A 17,114-nucleotide genomic window follows, 5' to 3' on the forward strand; every position below is an offset into this window, starting at 1 on the left:
TGCAGCAAAAAGCGTTTTCATTGCTGATTTTATCTGAGTATCTGTTGAATCACCTTCACTTTCCGATTCTGATTCTTCTGAGGTGTTTGACTTTTCTTTTTCGTTTTCGTTGTCTAGTAATGTTTTTCGCGCCAGAAATTTTGAATCGAGTTTTCTGATTGGCTCTGCTTCGCTCACCCTGGAGGTCTGTTGAAACCAAGATGGCTGCCATTCAAAATTTTGCGCGGGATCACCGTTTTTCTTCTTCATAGTATTTTTTTCTGTAGTCATATCACTCACTATTTTTGAATCTTTTGGTTTTTCAGTAGTGAAGTGCTTCTCTCTCGCTGCTCCGCTGTTTTTCAGCATATCTTGGATGTTCACGATGAGGCTTTCATCATTCTTCTGGCTCTTTAATAGTTTTAATATCTCTGACCTGAGTTCGTTGTTTTCTATTTTGATTTCCTCTCGATCATCATTTTCATTTATTATTTCTTCGTCTTCAGTGGTGTACTCTTCGGATTCTCTCGAAATCGCGTTTGTGGATTCATCGATTATTTCTTGATCCGTTTCCATTTCTTTGCTGTATGCCCTGGTGTTGGGCCTATCTCTCTTAGACATATTTAAATTTTTATTGAGTCAATTAACCATCCTCTGCTACCAGATTGTTGCAATATTTTCAGGATCAGACTCAATAAATATAGTAAGAGTTAAAGGTTTAAATATTTCTCCTTTTATTTACATTAGGCATTCTATATTCACTGAATATTCACAGATAGAAACAAGGAATGGGTGCGTGCAGCTCCTTATATATACAATGGATGGAGCTAGATGTGGGAGTGGTAAATTATGAATACATTAAGAAGTAAAGAATAAATTAACCCCTGATACCCCGTTCATATACTATTTACATATTAGAGAATAAGGCATTTACATGTGACAGTTCCCATTCGCATTTCTGCGTGTTTCATCAGGAAGGACTGAAGTAATTTTTTGTAGTTCTTAATTTCATGTTATTTTGGTTCCCATTGATTTCCAAAGATCTTCCTTCTTGATTGATCTTTTGCAATGTTAGCACACCAGAGTGGTTTTCATTCTCATATCCTGGAGTATGCCTAATTTGGGAGGGAGGGAAGGAGGAGGTCAGAGCCATTTATTGCCATTGGAACTTCAAATGGTTACTTAATAAATTATTGTAAATCAGGGACTGCCTGGGTTGGCCAGCAGGCTGCCTAACTATGGGAACTTAATATGCGTCCACATATCCCTACCACTGCTTTCTCTTCCCTTCTTTTACACAACTCTGTGAAAGTAGTTGCCATGGCACTGAAACAAGGATAACTGCAACATAAGTAAGCAGTGTGGCCAGGCAGCTGGGAAGGCAAACAAAATTCTGAGATGCATCACCAGATGTATCACCATCAGCAAAAAGGAGCTCCTATCCCTCTACATAGGGCTTTAGTGAGACTCCATTTGGAATACTGTGTCCAGTTCTGGAGACCTCACTTTAAAAAAGTTATTGATAAGATTGTGTGAGTCCAGAGATGGGCAACACGAGGAAAGGCAAGGAAAGATCACCACAAAATAAGGAGAAAGAGCCTATGAATTGCATTTTCTAATTCAGCATAACTATAACCCCCTTTTCCTTATGGTTTTCTTTCTCAGTTGTTACTTGTGTTACGTAATGTGAAGCAGGGTGGAAAGGCAGACTGAGACAATAGTAAGCAAAGGAAGGAAAGCTGAAACAATAGTAAGGGATTCAGGACTAATTGCATTTCTGCCTGCAACTCTGCTCTAGTGGCAATACTCATCAGAGGGAGTTACTTGAAATGTACCATTTAAATTTTGGCATCCACACATCACGTTGAGGGCAAACGATAACCTTAATCTCCATTGATACTCATCTTTCTTTTAAAACCTCCTACTTAGCAAAAAAGCACCAGAATGGATTGAGGATTCCAAATCAAAATCAGAATAGAGCTGGAAGGGAACTTGGAGCTCTTCTAGTCCAACCCCCCGCCCAAGCAGGAGACCCTACACCATTTCTGACAAATGGCAGTCCAATCTCTTCTTCAAAGCCACCAGCGATGAAGCGCCCACAACTTCCGAAGGCAAGCTCTTCCATTGGTTGATTGTTCTGTCAGAAAATTTCTCCTTATTTCTGGGTAGAATCGCTCCTTGATAAGTTTCCATCCATTATTCCTTGTCTGGCCTTCAGGTGCCTTGGACCCCACCCTCTCTGTGGCAGCTCCTCAAACGTTGTAACACTGCTATCCTGTCTCCCCAGGTCCTTCTCTTCACTAACTACCCATCCCCAGTTCCAATACCGTTCTTGTTTTAGTCTTCCGGCCTTTAATCAGCTTAGCTGCTCTTCTTTGCTCTTTTTCCAAAGTTTCAACATCTTTTTTGTAATGTGATGACCCAAAGGGGACGCGGTATTCCGGGTGTGGTCTTACTAAGGCATTATGAAGTGGTAGTAATACTTCATGTGATTTTGATTCTATGCCTCTGTTTATAAAACCAAGGATTGTATTCGCTTTTTTTGGCTGCTGTCGCACAGAGGCGATTCATGCTTAATTGATCATCCATTCCGACTCCAAGGACCCTTCACAGTTACTATTTTCCAGCCAGGTTTCAGGTTATCTGTTTTTCCTGCCCAGTTGTAAAAGCTTACTTTTCTCCACATTAAATTTCATTTTGTTGGATTGTACCTTGTCTCCTTTGGATCAGAAAGGCACAATATGCATACAGATCAAAATCTATAGAGACGTGGTGGCTCAGTGGTTAGAATGCAGTACTATAGGCTAATTGCCCACAGCCAGAAGTTTGATTCTGACAGGGTCATGGTTGACTCAGCTTTCATCCTTCTGAGGTAAAATGAGGGTAAAATGAGGACCCAGATTGCTGGAGACCATATGCTGACTTTGTAAACTGCTCAAAGAGTGCTGTAAAGCATTGTGGAATGGTATATAAGTCTAAGTGGAATTACTATTGCTATACAGTTTCTTATGAGAATTAAGACCTTTCTGAGCAAAGCCCTCTCACCATTCCATGCATTTATACGGCTTCTCCCGTGTGTGGATCCTCTTATGGCGAATAAGACTACCTGTTTGAGCAAAGATTTTTCCACACACCAAGCATTTATACGGCTTTTCCCCTGTGTGGATACTCTTATGGGAAACAAGATGACCTCTTCGAACAAACGTCTTTCCACATTCCATGCATTTATACGGCTTCTCCCCTGTGTGGATCATTTTGTGTATTCTTAGGTAACTGCACCAAGCAAAAGTCTTTCCACACTCCATGCATTTATACGGTTTCTCTCCTGTGTGGATCCTCTCATGGCAAATAAGATGACCTCTTTCAGAAAACATCTTTCCACATTCCATGCATTTATACGGCTTCTCCCCTGTGTGGATCCTCTTATGGCGAATAAGACTACCTCTATGAGCGAAGATTTTTCCACACTCCAAGCATTTATATGGCTTCTCCCCTGTGTGGATCCTCTTATGGCTAATAAGACTACCTCTTTGAGAAAACATCTTTCCACATTCCATGCATTTATTCGGCTTCTCCCCTGTGTGGATCCTCTTATGGCGAATAAGATGACCTCTTTCAGCAAAGATTTTTCCACACTCCAAGCATTTATAAGGCTTCTCCCCTGTGTGCATCCTCTTATGGGAAATAAGATGACCTCTTTCAGAAAACATCTTTCCACATTCCATGCATTTATACGGCTTCTCCCCTGTGTGGATCCTCTTATGGCGAATAAGACTACTTTTTTGAGCATAGATTTTTCCACACTCCATGCATTTATGCGGTTTCTCCCCTGTGTGGATCCTCTTATGGGAAATAAGACTACTTCTTCGAGCAAAGGTTTTTTTGCACTCCATGCATTTAAATGGCTTTTCCCCTGCCTGGATCCTTTTTGGGGATATAAGATTACTATGTCTTCTGAACCTGTTACCAGACTCTCTGCATTTGTATACCTTCTCCCCAGTATAAATCCCTTCATGGGAAGTAAGTTGCCTGCTTGTTCTGAAACATGTTCCACATTCCAAACATTTGTAAGGCTTCTCTTTTGTGTCTATCACTTTTTGAGATGTAAGGAACTTATTTCCAAGAGAAGGCATGAATGTCCCATTGTAACGTCTGTTGTGTCTCCTTAAAGCATTTTCTGCTTTGTTTTGGGTTAAATAGTGTTCTTTTACTTGTAATTTAGCTTTGATTGGCTTCACACTTTCCCCAATATATTTTTTCTTTATTTTCTCCTGTTGGGCAAGAAAGTCTTGCATCAGACAATCAGTGGAAGATGAGCTTTCCTGATTCCAATCATTTGACTGGTTTCTATCATGGGTTTCTGGTTCCATTCGAATTCCAAACTTCTCCGTTCCATCTTTAGCAATGATCACTTGGAACAGTTTACAGGAATTTTGATTCTCCTGACCATTATTACCTTCAAAGCAAAAGAGAAATGAAAACGGTAACAAGGTTAGAGAAAAAGATCGAACCGTACAAAGTTAAGTGAATTTCCTTCTGAATTTTTCCAAATGTTTTATGTTTGCATGCTTACAGTGGTGTGATATAGACAGGATGATTTCTATATTCATGAATCCTGAAAGCTTTGAAAATATCTAGAAAACATCTCTTTCCTTACAATTATCTATATATGTGCAAATCTCAATCAAAGTCTGTTTTGAGTCATAGAATAATCGGGAAACACCCAAGGAGGAATAAGGAGAAAACTTAAGATTTATTGAGGTGGGTTAATTTCAGCAGAGACCTGTGAGAACTGAAACCATTTTCAAAAAAGCTCCTTCTTTCCTGGTGTACCTTGGAGCAGCTACTCCACTGCCTCTGTCTGGCAGCCAGGACTCCCGTTCGGGCTGTTCCTTGATCCCAATGATGAGACTTTGGAGCGAAGTCCCTTGATTGAAGCCTCCCATTGGCTTGTAAACGCTAATCGCGCTGAGACTGGATCTGGTATAGGCTTCCGATTGCAGAGAACAGAGGCCTAAACTACTTTAGTGCGAGATCACACGAGACGAGAAGTGCAAGCTCTCACACTAATGATCTTGCAGGATCTCAGGCTGCAGTACTTTAGTCCTGTGTTCCCTACAAACTGAGGATTGCACAAGATCCAGGGCAAAACTCTTTGAAAACAAACAGGCCTCCTTGTTTCCAAAGCATTTTGCCCTGGATCTCGTGCAGCCCTTGGTGAGCAGAGAACAGAAGCCTAAAGTACTCTAGTGCGAGATTCTAATGAGATCGGTAGTGCCAGATTTCCCACTATTGAGCTTGTGTATCTCTCACTATTTTAGGGCTCTTTTTTCTGCAAATGCACCCAAGCAGGCAAAGGAACCGATGGCTCGCTACGGCCTCGTAACTTAAGTCCGAGCAGAGTGGGGTGGAGGTGCAGGTACGATGATTGTTGTTGCAACGCCTCTGCTGCCATTTGTAAGCGTGAATGACGGCAGTGGTGTTGTAACATTCGTTATTTCAGGACTAGGAGAGAGCTAGATCGTAGCTTCGTATGGTTGCTTAGTGAACTGTCGTAACTCGGAGATCACCTGTATCCTAGGATGCTCTGAGTCACATTTCATGAGGCCTTTGTTCTTGAATTGGATTGGGAGAGTGCTCTTCCATGGCCCGAGCGTGAAAGTTCTGTTCCCACACAATTTGGGGAGGTTTCAGAGAACAAATGACAAACACATTCTTCTCACATGATCACCCGAGGACACATAAAAGCACACCTCATTCTTCTCAGCCTCCACAGATAAGTTCAAATAGAAATGGAAAAATACAGATAAGGAATGCCCCAAAAGGACCTCAGCAAAGAGACACTGACTCTTTCCTTCCTTGGGGTACGAGAAGGCCAGATACTTTCCTTCTCCCTCCCGGGAGACGATATCTGATTAGTGATTTCTTAATAAAAAGTAACAATAATCTGTCTTCTTGAACTGTCCGATTTGGGAGAAGAAAACTCTTACCGAGAGAGACCACGTTCCTATAGTTTTCAAGCATGACTTCCAAATGCAGCGCTCTCTGGTCAGGATCCAGCTGAGACCATTCCTCCTCAGAGAAATACACAGCCACCTCCTCGAAGGACACAAGACTCTCCTGAACACGGAAAAAAGAACAGAACAGGAGGATTCGCAAGATCTGTTCATCATCATCAATGATTTAGACAAGCTGATAGAAGGGGAACTCATCAAATTTGCAGACAAGACCAAATTGACAGGAATACCAACACTGCACAAAATAGGCTCGAGATATAGGATTGACAGATTGGCACTTCTAACAAAATGAACTTCAATGGTGAGAAATGTAATGTGCTACATTTAGGAAAGAAAAACCAAATGCACTGCCATAGAATAGGTGATGCCTGGCTCAAAAGTAGTAAGTGGAAGAGGGATCTTGGAGTCCTAGTGGACAATCACTTAAACGTGAGCCAGCAGTGTGCTACAGTTGCACAAAACACCCAACAGAATCATAGGTTACATTAAGAAAGAGGTAGAATCAAGATCACATGAAGTGTTAGTTCCACTTTAGAATGCCTTGGTAAAACCACATTTAGGAACTTTGCATCCAGTATTAGTTGCCATGATGTAACAAAGATCTTGGGACTCTAGAAAGAGTGCAAGGAAGACCAACTGAGACGATGAGAGGACTGGAGGCTAAAACATACGATGAACGGGTCCAGGAACTGGGCATGGCTAGTCTAGTGAAGAGAAGGACCAGGGGAGACAGGGTAGCAGTGCTCCAATATTTGAGGGGCAGAGAGGAGGTGGTCAAGTTATTTTCCAAAGCACCTGAAGGCCAGACAAGGAATAATGGATGGAAACTGAACAAGGAGAAATTCAACCTGAAAATAAGGAGACGTTTTCTTACAGTGAAAGCAATGAACCAATGGAACAGAACTTTCATGGGAGCTTCATCACTGGGAGTTTTCAAGAGACTACACTGCCAAAATGTCAGAAATGGTGTAGTGATGTTGGACTATATGACCTACAAAGTCCCTTCCAACTCTGTTAATCTGTATCTTAGGAGGTTGATAAATTACAAAAAGAAAGGTGGTGCAGCAGTTCCTGCCACTGTGATACATTTATTCTTCAAGGACTTTAAAAGAACTGCTTCTTTTTTTTCTTCTTCTTTTTTTTTGTAAATAATTTTTATTTTTTCCCAAACATAAAGATAAAATATAACTTTCAAGAACAGTTTCAATCCGGTCATAGATGGTTAACATGCTTACATTCTTTTAACATGCTCTATTCCAATTTTCCATTACATCTTTTGAAAATTTAAAACAGAGAAAAAAAACAAAAAACAAATTTAAGCATAGAATTCTAACACTTTCATCTAAACAAATCTAATATATCAATACAGTTTTAACTTCGAATTAAATTTTAGCTCATTATCTCTGTATCTATATCTCATCAATATCCAAATAGTTATTAACAATATTCTAGTCTCTTATTCTAATTGTTAAAATTTATAAAACGCAATTTTATCGACATCTTAATTATTTGACCCTTTTTATCAAATCAAAATATCTTGAACTTTCCAATTTAATATCTCACATATTACAGTTTTATCACAAGAACATATTGCTTATTCTTCTCCAAGTTATCAACTCTTTTGAGATTATTCCCAATATTATCTCCTCCCAATCTTCCAACATTATTGGCTGATTTCCAGCATATTGTATTTGACTAGTTTCTAGCATAAGCTTCTCCCAGACTCCCTCCATTGTTTGGCTGATTTCCAGCATATTTTTCTCCAACTCTCCTCCTATTGCTTGGCTGATTTCCAGCATTTTATTGGCTGATTTCCAGCATTTTCTGTTTGGTTGATTTCCAGCATAGTCTCCTCCAACTCTCCTGCCATTGTTTGGCTGATTTCCAGCATTTTAATTATTTTCCCACTTACTTCCTCGGAGTCTCTAACTCTTATCTAATTAGTATCCTTCACCTCATTATTTTAGTTTTCCCTTACATCATAATTATCTATTTAATCTCTATGTCTCAGCATATTCATCAAAATTAATTCTCATTATGTTTCATAATAATCATCATTTCCCATATTTGTTAAATTAGATCACAATTTATCTCTATCATCTGTGTATTTCATAGTTTCACTCAGTAATATGTTAATCAATCATATTCAACAGTCTAACTTTGTTTGCAGAATATAGTTAAGACATATTACAACAAATAATAAGTTTTCTTAAAGTTATCTCACATTAGAGTACACTTCTCATAGTAATTTTTAACCACTTATTATATAAATCCCTATTTTAATTGCCATTTATTATTTTTTTTCTTTATTATTCCAAAAACCTTCCTGTTTAATCCAAAAGAAAAAAAACACCTTTTATTCCTTTAGGCTTTTAAGCATTACATTACAATTTAGTTACATTTAGTTTAAATCTATTTTGTTTCTTCTTTTTCCTGTCTGTCCACATGTTCCACTTCAAAGTTCATCTATTCAAATTAAAAATTCTATATATCACTTTAATGCTCTTATAAATGTCTGCTCCAAGCATGATGTCTCCACTTCCTGTCTTTGTTCGTGCGCCACACCTTCTTTTTGCTAAGTCTGTAAGTTTCCATTATAGAAAATGTCCAAGATCTTTCTTCTTAAAATCACCCAGAACAGGGTAGAAATTTCCAAAATCCATTAGTCTAATGTTAATTCCAAAGTAATCATAATAATCCAAGGTAGAAAGCCATTTAGGATATTTCTTTTCTAAGCAGAAAGTAAAATCTCTTCAATCCACTTTCCTGCTTAGTCACCGCAGACTTCATGGCAATTTTGTAGCCATTCGTCTGTCAATCTTCATTAACTTCGTTAACTTTCACAGGTTTAAATTCCCCAAAAAATATTTCTTCAATCCACTCCAAAGAAAACAGAAAAAAAAAGTCCAATTTTCCAAATTATTAGAAACAAATTCTTCTAAGCCAAATTAATTAATGCAAAGTTTGTCTTGGGTCTCCATTTTTTCTCCCCCTTTCTTTTAAGTCTTCAAGCCCCACGGATCTGTAGCCGTAGTTTAAGGTTGGGGTCTTATTTTAAAAAAATATTCCAAGAAATCCCTTTATTTGCCTGGGTTGGTATCATTCACCCAGCTTTGAAACGCTCGTTCTTTCTTCTTCCTCCTGCACAATCTTGTGTCCCAGTCTGCTGCAGCTTTGTGGCAGCCGCCATGGCTGCCTACCCCCGCCACCGACTTTGAGGATTCCCTCTGGCCTCCGAGGAACTTGCCTGTTCCTCTTGGCCCTCCGAGGTGCTCCTCTTCACCCCCCATCCCTACAAGATGGGGGTCGGTCCGAAGACCGGTCAGACAGCGGTTTGTCAGTCGGGGTTTCCACGGGCTCATTAGAGCCCGCTAATTCCCCGACTGTGGTGCCGCAGCTCCAGAGCGGGAGGCCAGAACTGCTTCTTGTAAAGGCAAATTTGGAGGAGCACCTGGCAGAACAAGACAACCAGAGGAAGCTATGCTGGCTGACAGCAACCTCAACCTGCTATTGTGCTCTCCATGTTGTGGAAGGACACAAAAATAACCCAGTGCAAACAAGTGGGGGAATAGGAGGAGAGAGAACTCTGTACACCCACTTCACTTCCTGAAGGCGAGAATACAAGTCTAATAACTTTTCCTTTTCTTACTTGATTTAGAAGTTCAGCCTCTGTTTGATCGCCGTCATAAAAACCAGAAAATTTCATTCTTTGTTTCTCTGTAAGGAATAAATAATTTCAAAATAAATAATTAACAAAATATTTATTTTTTTAGACAATTTATATGCTGCCTATTCGCACATGACAACTCAAGGTGGCTTACAAAATATTAAACTCATATTAAAATAAAACTAATAAAAGGAGAATTATATAATACATTAAAATAATAAAATCACCCCCACCCCTTGCCCCAGCAAAAGCACCTCACAGGAGCCATTTAATGGGCTCCATCCCGCTCTGGGTTTCCCAGGTCCCCTGGCAGAACCAGGTCTTCAATGCCTTCTGGAAGTGTGCTACTGTGAGGGGCCATTCTAATCTCGGGGGGGATGATGTTCCAGAGAGGGAGCCTCGGAGAAAACCCTTCTTCTGGGTCTCACCAGGTGTGTCTTCTTAGGGGATGGCACCTGCAACATTCCCTGCCTCCGCACTCTGGTGGGTCAGTCAGATGTAACTAGTAAGAGACGGTCCCTCAGATAACCTGGTCCCAAGCCATGAAGGGCCTTAAAGGTGAGAACCAGCACCTTGAATTGCACCAGGAAGGAAATTGGCAGCCAATGCAGCTCCTGCAGGAGAGGTGACACTTGTGCATACCAGGGTCTGCAGAAAACCATGCGGGCCGCTGCATTTTGCACCAACTGGAGCTTCCATATGCTCGTCAAGGACAACCCTATGTAGAGTGTCAGAGGCAATTAGCCCCGTTACCTTCCTTGGGTAATTGCCTGGATTGTGGCATTTTCCTTGTGTATACTTTTGAAAAATAAAACCAGAATACATCTTCTAATTAAACTCATATTTATTGTAAAGAAGAAAATAAAACATCTTACTGACCTAAATAATTAAATTGTTACATTTTGGTAAAGTTCCTACCGACTACATATCTGCAGCCGGACTTCCCTTGGCAAGAGCACAAAGAAAAGTGTGAAGTAGAAAGAAAGGAATGTGGATATACATAGTTAGCTTACTGATAACAAAATTGGCAAGCTACGGAAAGTCTGACAGTTATCTACGGGACCGCCTGCTACCACCAATAGCCTCCCACCGACCAGTACGCTCCCATAGAGAGGGGCTCCTCCGGGTGCCGTCGGCCAAACAATGTCGACTGGCGGCCCCCAGGGGGAGAGCCTTCTCTGTGGGGGCACCTACTATCTGGAACGAGCTCCCCCCCGAGATACGGAGGATTCCGGATCTGCGTACCTTCCGTCGCACGCTGAAGACGTTCCTATTCCAGCAAGCCGGCCTGACCTAAACTTCTCCTCTTTTAAATGGGAATTTTAAATTTGGTTTTAAATTATTGGGGTTTTAAATATGGTTCAGCCAAATTTATCTAAGTTGTTTTATTTCTATTTTAAATTTTGTATTGATATGTTTTATTTCATGGCTGTTCACCGCCCTGAGTCCTTCGGGAGTAGGGCGGTATACAAATCTAATAAAAAATAAAAAAAAAAATAAAGTCCAGAAATAATGAGCTCTGCTGGTAAATACAAAAACGCAGTGACATAGAGCGTGTTGCAATAGTCAAGACGGGAAGCGATTAGGGCATCAGTGTTGTCGATTCAGGAAGGGCTGTTTCTGGCGTACAACCCATAGTTGCGCAAAGGTCCTCCACACAACCGCCACCTGCTTTTCGAGCAGGGGTTGTTAGTCCAGGAGAACCCACAGATTACGCACAGGGTGTGTTTGGGGTAGTGTCACCTCATCCAAGTGGTAATTCTCCCCTGGCCAACGAACCCCAAACCCAGAGCCACTCCATCTTGCCAGGCTTTAGTTTCAACCCATTGCTCCCCATCAGCTCCTAACAGCCTCCAGGAACTGCGATAGGGAGGACACGGCATTGCTTAACCCACCACGGGCCAAGACATACAGCTCAGTATCATCATCATATTGGTGATATCTCAGTCCATGCTAGCAGATGATCTCACAAAACGGTTTCATATAAATGTTGAACAGGAGCAGAGAGTACCGAGCCCTGAAGAACCCCGCAAAGCAGTGCATGAGGGCTGGATCTATCCCCTCCTATCAACACTGACTGAGAACGGCTACAGAGGAAGGAAGTGAGGCAGGATAGCACAAGGCCTCCCACTCCCATCCTGCGAAGCCGTCCCAGGAGAATACCATGGTCGATGGTATCGAAAGCCACCGAGAGGTCAAGTAGAGCAAGGATGGATGCGCCACTCACATCCCGCTCTTGCCAGAGATCATACAAAAATGTGGCCAATGACGATTCTGTCCCAAATCCAGGCCTGAATCTTGACTGGCAGGGTTCCTACCTGTCAATGACTCCTTCAGCTTCAACCACTACAATACACGAGCACACAATAGATACAAAGTTATGGTAAACTGTGCTAAACTTGATTGCAGAAAATATGACTTCAGTAACAGAGTCACTAATGCCTGAAATGCACTACCGGACTCTGTGGTTTCTTTCCCTAACCCCCAAATGTTAACCTTAGACCATCGACTGTCGACCTCACCCCATTCCTAAGAGGTCTCTAAGGCAAGTGCATAAGCGCACCAGCTCCCCAAAAAGGGAATACTGGAGACAGGTTTTAAATTATATATATACACATACACATACATGCAAGTTTTGGTGCACCAGCCTGAAGATGACGAGTGGGACCTCGTCGAAACGTCACCAAGATATGCTCAAACAACCTCTGGAACTGCTGCATAACCATCTTCTCACCCACCTTCCCCAAAAAGGGAAGATTGGAGACAAGTTGGAAATTATTCAACAGAGTGGAATCCAGGGATGGCTTCTTAAGAAGAGAGTGGACCACAGACTCCTTCAAATGCTGGGGCACTGCCCCCTCCTGTAGGGAAGCATTAATGACTGCCAGCGTCCACCCACCTGTCACCTCCCGGGAAGCTTTCCCAAGCCAGGCAGGGCTGGGTCTAAAACACAGGTGCTTGCACCCACCTATACGCTCTAGGATCCTGTCCACTTCCTCAGGAGCAACAGGATCAAACCGTTCCCAGATATCAGACCAAGAACCTGTCCCAGAGGCTTCCACCGGACCAGAAACCACGCCGGCATCCAACTGGGAACAAAGTCGAGTGATTTTGTCTTCCAGAAAAACCACAAATACCTCAGCATGCCCCTTCAGGTGGACCACAATCTCCTCCTTCCCCAGGAGGAGGAGGCTCACCTGAAGAGGGTCGCTGGGCAATTATCTGTAGATGCAATTAGTGTGGAGAAGTATAAATAGGAGGAGGTATTGTATAGAAAAGAAGAGACAGCGAAGGTAAGACAGAGGGGTAATCGGAGGATCTTCAGTTACCTCCTAAGATGTCCTGACTTTGATCCTTCCAAAAAATCCTCCTGAAAAATAGCTCCTGGGGAGGATTTGATGGGTTCTTCTTTCCCTCAGGATCTCTGATCTCCACAGTGCAGCACTTCCAATAGGAGGAAGGAAGAAACAGAATTAATGTACATCACATGACGTAAAATGGATTTCTATATTCAGAACACAACCTCAAAGCCCCCAATATCCATCAATGTGGTTATGTCAGAAATGTGAGAAAAAAATGGGACAATGTCTTACTAGAATAGGTGGGACATTGCCACATATTATGAATGTCAGAGAGGTTTGGGAAGGAGGGGTGAAGTATTCAAACAGATTCTCTATTCTCTATTGAACTCTTACCTGCAACTCGACTTGCTCCTTCTGTTCCTCCACCTGGCTCAGGAGGAAGCCTTCCACCAGGGCCACCGCCTGGGAGCTGGTCTCTGCTCCACACTCCCGCACCCAGCTCTCCATCTCTGGGGGCAGAAGAGCCAGGAACTGCTCCAGAACTACCAGGTCCAGCATCTGGGCTTTGGTGTGCTTTTCTGGTTTCAGCCATCGCCTGCAAAAGCCATGGAGTCGGCTGCAAAGTCCTCGGGGACACTCAGCCTCCAAGTATTGGATGGAGGTCCAGGGATGAACTTCTGAAGGGAGGATGGTTTCCTCCTCCAGGATCTTCTGCCTGGTTCTTGTCCAGAGCTTCCCCCCCTTCCCAGGCTGAGCAGCTGAAGGGCCTTTTCCGCTTCCCTCCTTTCCAAAAGGTTGTGTCTCCATCCTTTCTCTGTCCTGCAGAGCAACTGCAAATGGCTCCAAGGACTCTGGTGGGTCTCCAGATGCCTTTTCCTTCACGGGACCATTTCTGGGGCTGCAGGACTGATCCCTGCAAGGGATTCCGCTCTTTTTCTTCTTCCCCCAAGAGGAAAGTTTGCCTTGCAAAGACCACAAATGGCTTCCAGTTTCTGTATCTGAGATGGGAAGAAAAACAAATAGCAAGAATTAGAAAGTGGAATTCAGCCACTGAGCGACCTTCCCCCAACCTCCCCGGAGCCCCAAGAGGCTCATCCCAGCGCAGGACTGAGGTGCCCCCGAGCAGGGCCGGGAAGGAGGCAGCTGGAGAGGCCGCCCCGCTTCTCTCCCCTCCGGAGACAGGGAGCCTGGTGCGAATCCTGCCTCCTCCTCGCCCGGCTTCTCTCCTCTCCTGCTGGGCCTCCGCAAGGCCGACCCTCCCCTCCCCCCACTCGGCTCTTCCTCAGACAGGGGGCGGGAAGGGAGCCCCGGATCCCCCTGTATGGAGAGGGTGGCTGGGGAGCATGGGACCCGGGGTGGAAGCCGGAGGAAGGCTGGGCGCGGGTCTCTCCCTCCTCCGCCTCCCTTTGCTCGGGAAGAGCCCCCAACTCACCCAGGGAACGTCTGGATCTCCCCCCGCCAGACTCTCCCGCAGCCTCTCCGCCTCCTGTGGAGCTCCAGGGGTTAAGGAGAGCGAGTGCGGCGTCCTAGAGCGGCAAGCATTTGTGATGTCATTTCCTTCCCAGCCTCCTATGGAAAGGCAGCTGTGACGTTCGCCCTCCACTGGACCAATGGGGAAGGGCATGATGTTACCTTCTCTTAGCAGAGGGCTCCACCTGGTGGATTAGGGGCGAAGTGCCAGGATTGTAGAAAGGGCGGGAAAGAGGAGCGCGTCTGAGGGGAAGGGAGAGGGCAGGGATGATGGGCTTGGGAATTGGAGAAAGGCCCCTGTCAATTCCTTTCTCCATCTTCCTCTCTTTCCTGTCCAGGAACCCTCTGTTTAGATGGAGAAAAATCTCTCTGGAGGATTTAAAATCCTCAAGAACAGCTGCCCTGAAGGCTCCGCAGAGATTGTGGGAGGCCTTCAAAGAGTCCAAATCCTGTCAGAAACAGCCGGGCAGTCAGAAGAGGAGGACCAGGAGCCTCTGTGGGAAACACAGCTTGTGTCTTGCGGTTGTTGGGAACTCCCGCCTGAACAGGAGGCAGATGGGACACAGGCAGGAAAGCCAGAATCAGGGAAATGATTTTAATTTATTTCTTTTTTATTTCTTTAATTCAATACATGCTCTTGTGGCTCAGGATACTAAAGCAATGTTGTTAACCGTTATTATCATCAGCTGCCTGCAATTACTGCAAGTTCAAATCCCACCACGCTAAAGATTGGCTCAGACTTCCATTGTTCGGAGGACCCGGATTGTGGGGGCAATAAGCTGACTTTGTATAAAAATATACAAAAGTATGAAGGCTGTTGCTTAATGCATTGTAAGCCGCCCTGAGTCTCCGGAGAAGGGCGGTATATAAATTAAATTAAAAATAAATAAATAAAAATAATAATAAAAAAAAGCTGCAAATTTTCCCCTTTCGCCAGGTCTGTCCCCATCTGTTGCTTAAGTTTATTATAGTTACTCCTTGGAGAATTGAATGCAGGCATATATCATTAGACCATAAATGAAAAGAGAAAAAGAAAAAGAAAAGCAAATGCAAAACAAGATGTTACGACATACCATAAAAAAAAAATGGCCCTAATGCTTGAAAAATATCTTTTGCTCACGCATGTTTCAGCTTCTCTTCATTCTGGCCTCTTGCTTGAAAGGCAAATGGTTCACCCTAAAGCTTTCTGCATGCAGTCTACATTGACATCTGTCATTATTCCATCACATCCTAAGAGGTTTTGACCGAAAAAGGTTCCTTGCTTCTGCATTCATCCTGGTTGACACAGTGATTAATTTGACACAGTGGATGGAGGTTGGATTGAGGGGTCCTTGGTGCCCTCTGAGGTTGGTTGGTGCAGTGATGATCTTCCCTCGTTTGGCTAATGAAAGGTTTGCAACAACACAATCAAGCTCAGAGACCACCAAGGACCCCTCATTTCAACCGTGAGCTACACATTTTCTCCTTTGTTGGCAGGCTGGATTATTTTTGGTATCTGGACATCCCAGAGAAAGTTCCCATTCACATTTCTGCGTTTTTCATCAGGAAGGACTGAAGTAGTTTTTTGAAGTAGTTCTTAATTTCATCTTATTTTGGTCCCCATTGATTTCCAAAGATCTTCCTTCTTGATTGATCCTTTGCAATGTTAGCACACCAGAGTGGTTTTCATTCTCATATCCTGGAGTAGGCCTAATTTGGGAGGGAGGGAGGAGGTCAGAGCCATCATTTATTGCCATTGGAACTTCAAACGGTTACTTAATGAATTATTGTAAATCAGGGACTGCCTGGGTTGGCCAGCAGGCTGCCGACCTATGGGAACTTAATATGCATCCACATATCCCTACCACTGCTTTCTCTTCCCTTCTTTTACACAACTCTGTGAAAGTAGTTGCCATGGCACTGAAACAAGGATAACTGCAACATAAGTAAGCAGTGTGGCCAGGCAGCTGGGAAGGCAAACAAAATTCTGAGATGCATCACCAGATGTATCACCCTCAGCAAAAAGGAGCTCCTATCCCTCTACGTAGGGCTTTAGTGAGACTCCATTTGGAATACTGTGTCCAGTTCTGGAGACTTCACTTTAAAAAAGGTATTGATAAGATTCTGTGAGTCCAGAGATGGGCAACACGAGGGAAGGCAAGGAAAGATCAGAACAAAACAAGGTGGATAAAAATCAATGATTTTTTTAAAAAAATCAAAAAAATCAGTTTTTTTTATTTAAATCGGATTTTTTTGATTTAAATCGGATTTTTTTAAATAAAATGGTTTTTGAGGAAAATATATTACCATCCAAAGTTTATTCCATCATGAAATAAAGATTAGTTTTTTAATTATGTAGAATAAGGCTGTATATGTTTAATTTTTTTGGTAAATAAATTCCATTAATCCATTCACAATGTCATGCTTTTCCAGAGGTTTTTGTAAGATTATTGGGCAGTTTCTCTGCCTACAAGATATTATCACAGATGCTTGGTTTACTTTTGCAGTTCTCAAAGTTCTGAATTTGACTCAGCAGAGATCACATGCCTCTTCTTAACATGAACAGAGTTGAGAAAAAGACCTTAATCCTATTGTTCTACAAACCTATGAAAACAGAATCAGTGCTAAGTTTCAAGAAGTTCAGTGAATAGAATAGAAACAATATTTTTCTGATTGTTTGGAGTGGAATAGATCTGCACA

The 17,114-nt window shown here is 42.8% G+C and overlaps 1 protein-coding gene across 1 annotated transcript; it reads right to left on the minus strand.

The window, feature by feature from the left end:
• Positions 1–480: 480 nt before the first annotated feature.
• On the minus strand, positions 481–14,511 carry LOC132710682 (uncharacterized). Its single transcript, XM_060687395.2, has 6 exons — positions 14,398–14,511; positions 13,359–13,963; positions 12,993–13,107; positions 9,646–9,713; positions 5,970–6,099; positions 481–4,435 (listed from the first exon to the last, which is right to left on the minus strand). Exons 2-6 carry the CDS (start codon positions 13,770–13,772, stop codon positions 3,021–3,023), a joined length of 2,142 nt encoding a protein of 713 aa, XP_060543378.2. The 5' UTR covers positions 13,773–13,963; positions 14,398–14,511; the 3' UTR covers positions 481–3,020.
• Positions 14,512–17,114: the final 2,603 nt, after the last annotated feature.

This window comes from Pantherophis guttatus, chromosome 2 (assembly GCF_059756535.1).
Source record: "Pantherophis guttatus breed Tessera chromosome 2, ASM5975653v1, whole genome shotgun sequence".
NCBI classification, from domain to species: domain Eukaryota; kingdom Metazoa; phylum Chordata; class Lepidosauria; order Squamata; family Colubridae; genus Pantherophis; species Pantherophis guttatus.

Bases quoted from the DNA above. Each gene is read 5' to 3' on its own strand.
- LOC132710682 (XM_060687395.2), bottom strand. From the start codon at position 13,772: ATGGAGACACAACCTTTTGGAAAGGAGGGAAGCGGAAAAGGCCCTTCA. The intron at 6,100-9,645 runs GTAAGAAAAGGA...TTCCGTGTTCAG, and splicing joins AGGCTGAACTTCTAAATCAA to GAGAGTCTTGTGTCCTTCGA. The intron at 4,436-5,969 runs GTAAGAGTTTTC...TTTGCTTTGAAG, and splicing joins TAGGAACGTGGTCTCTCTCG to GTAATAATGGTCAGGAGAAT.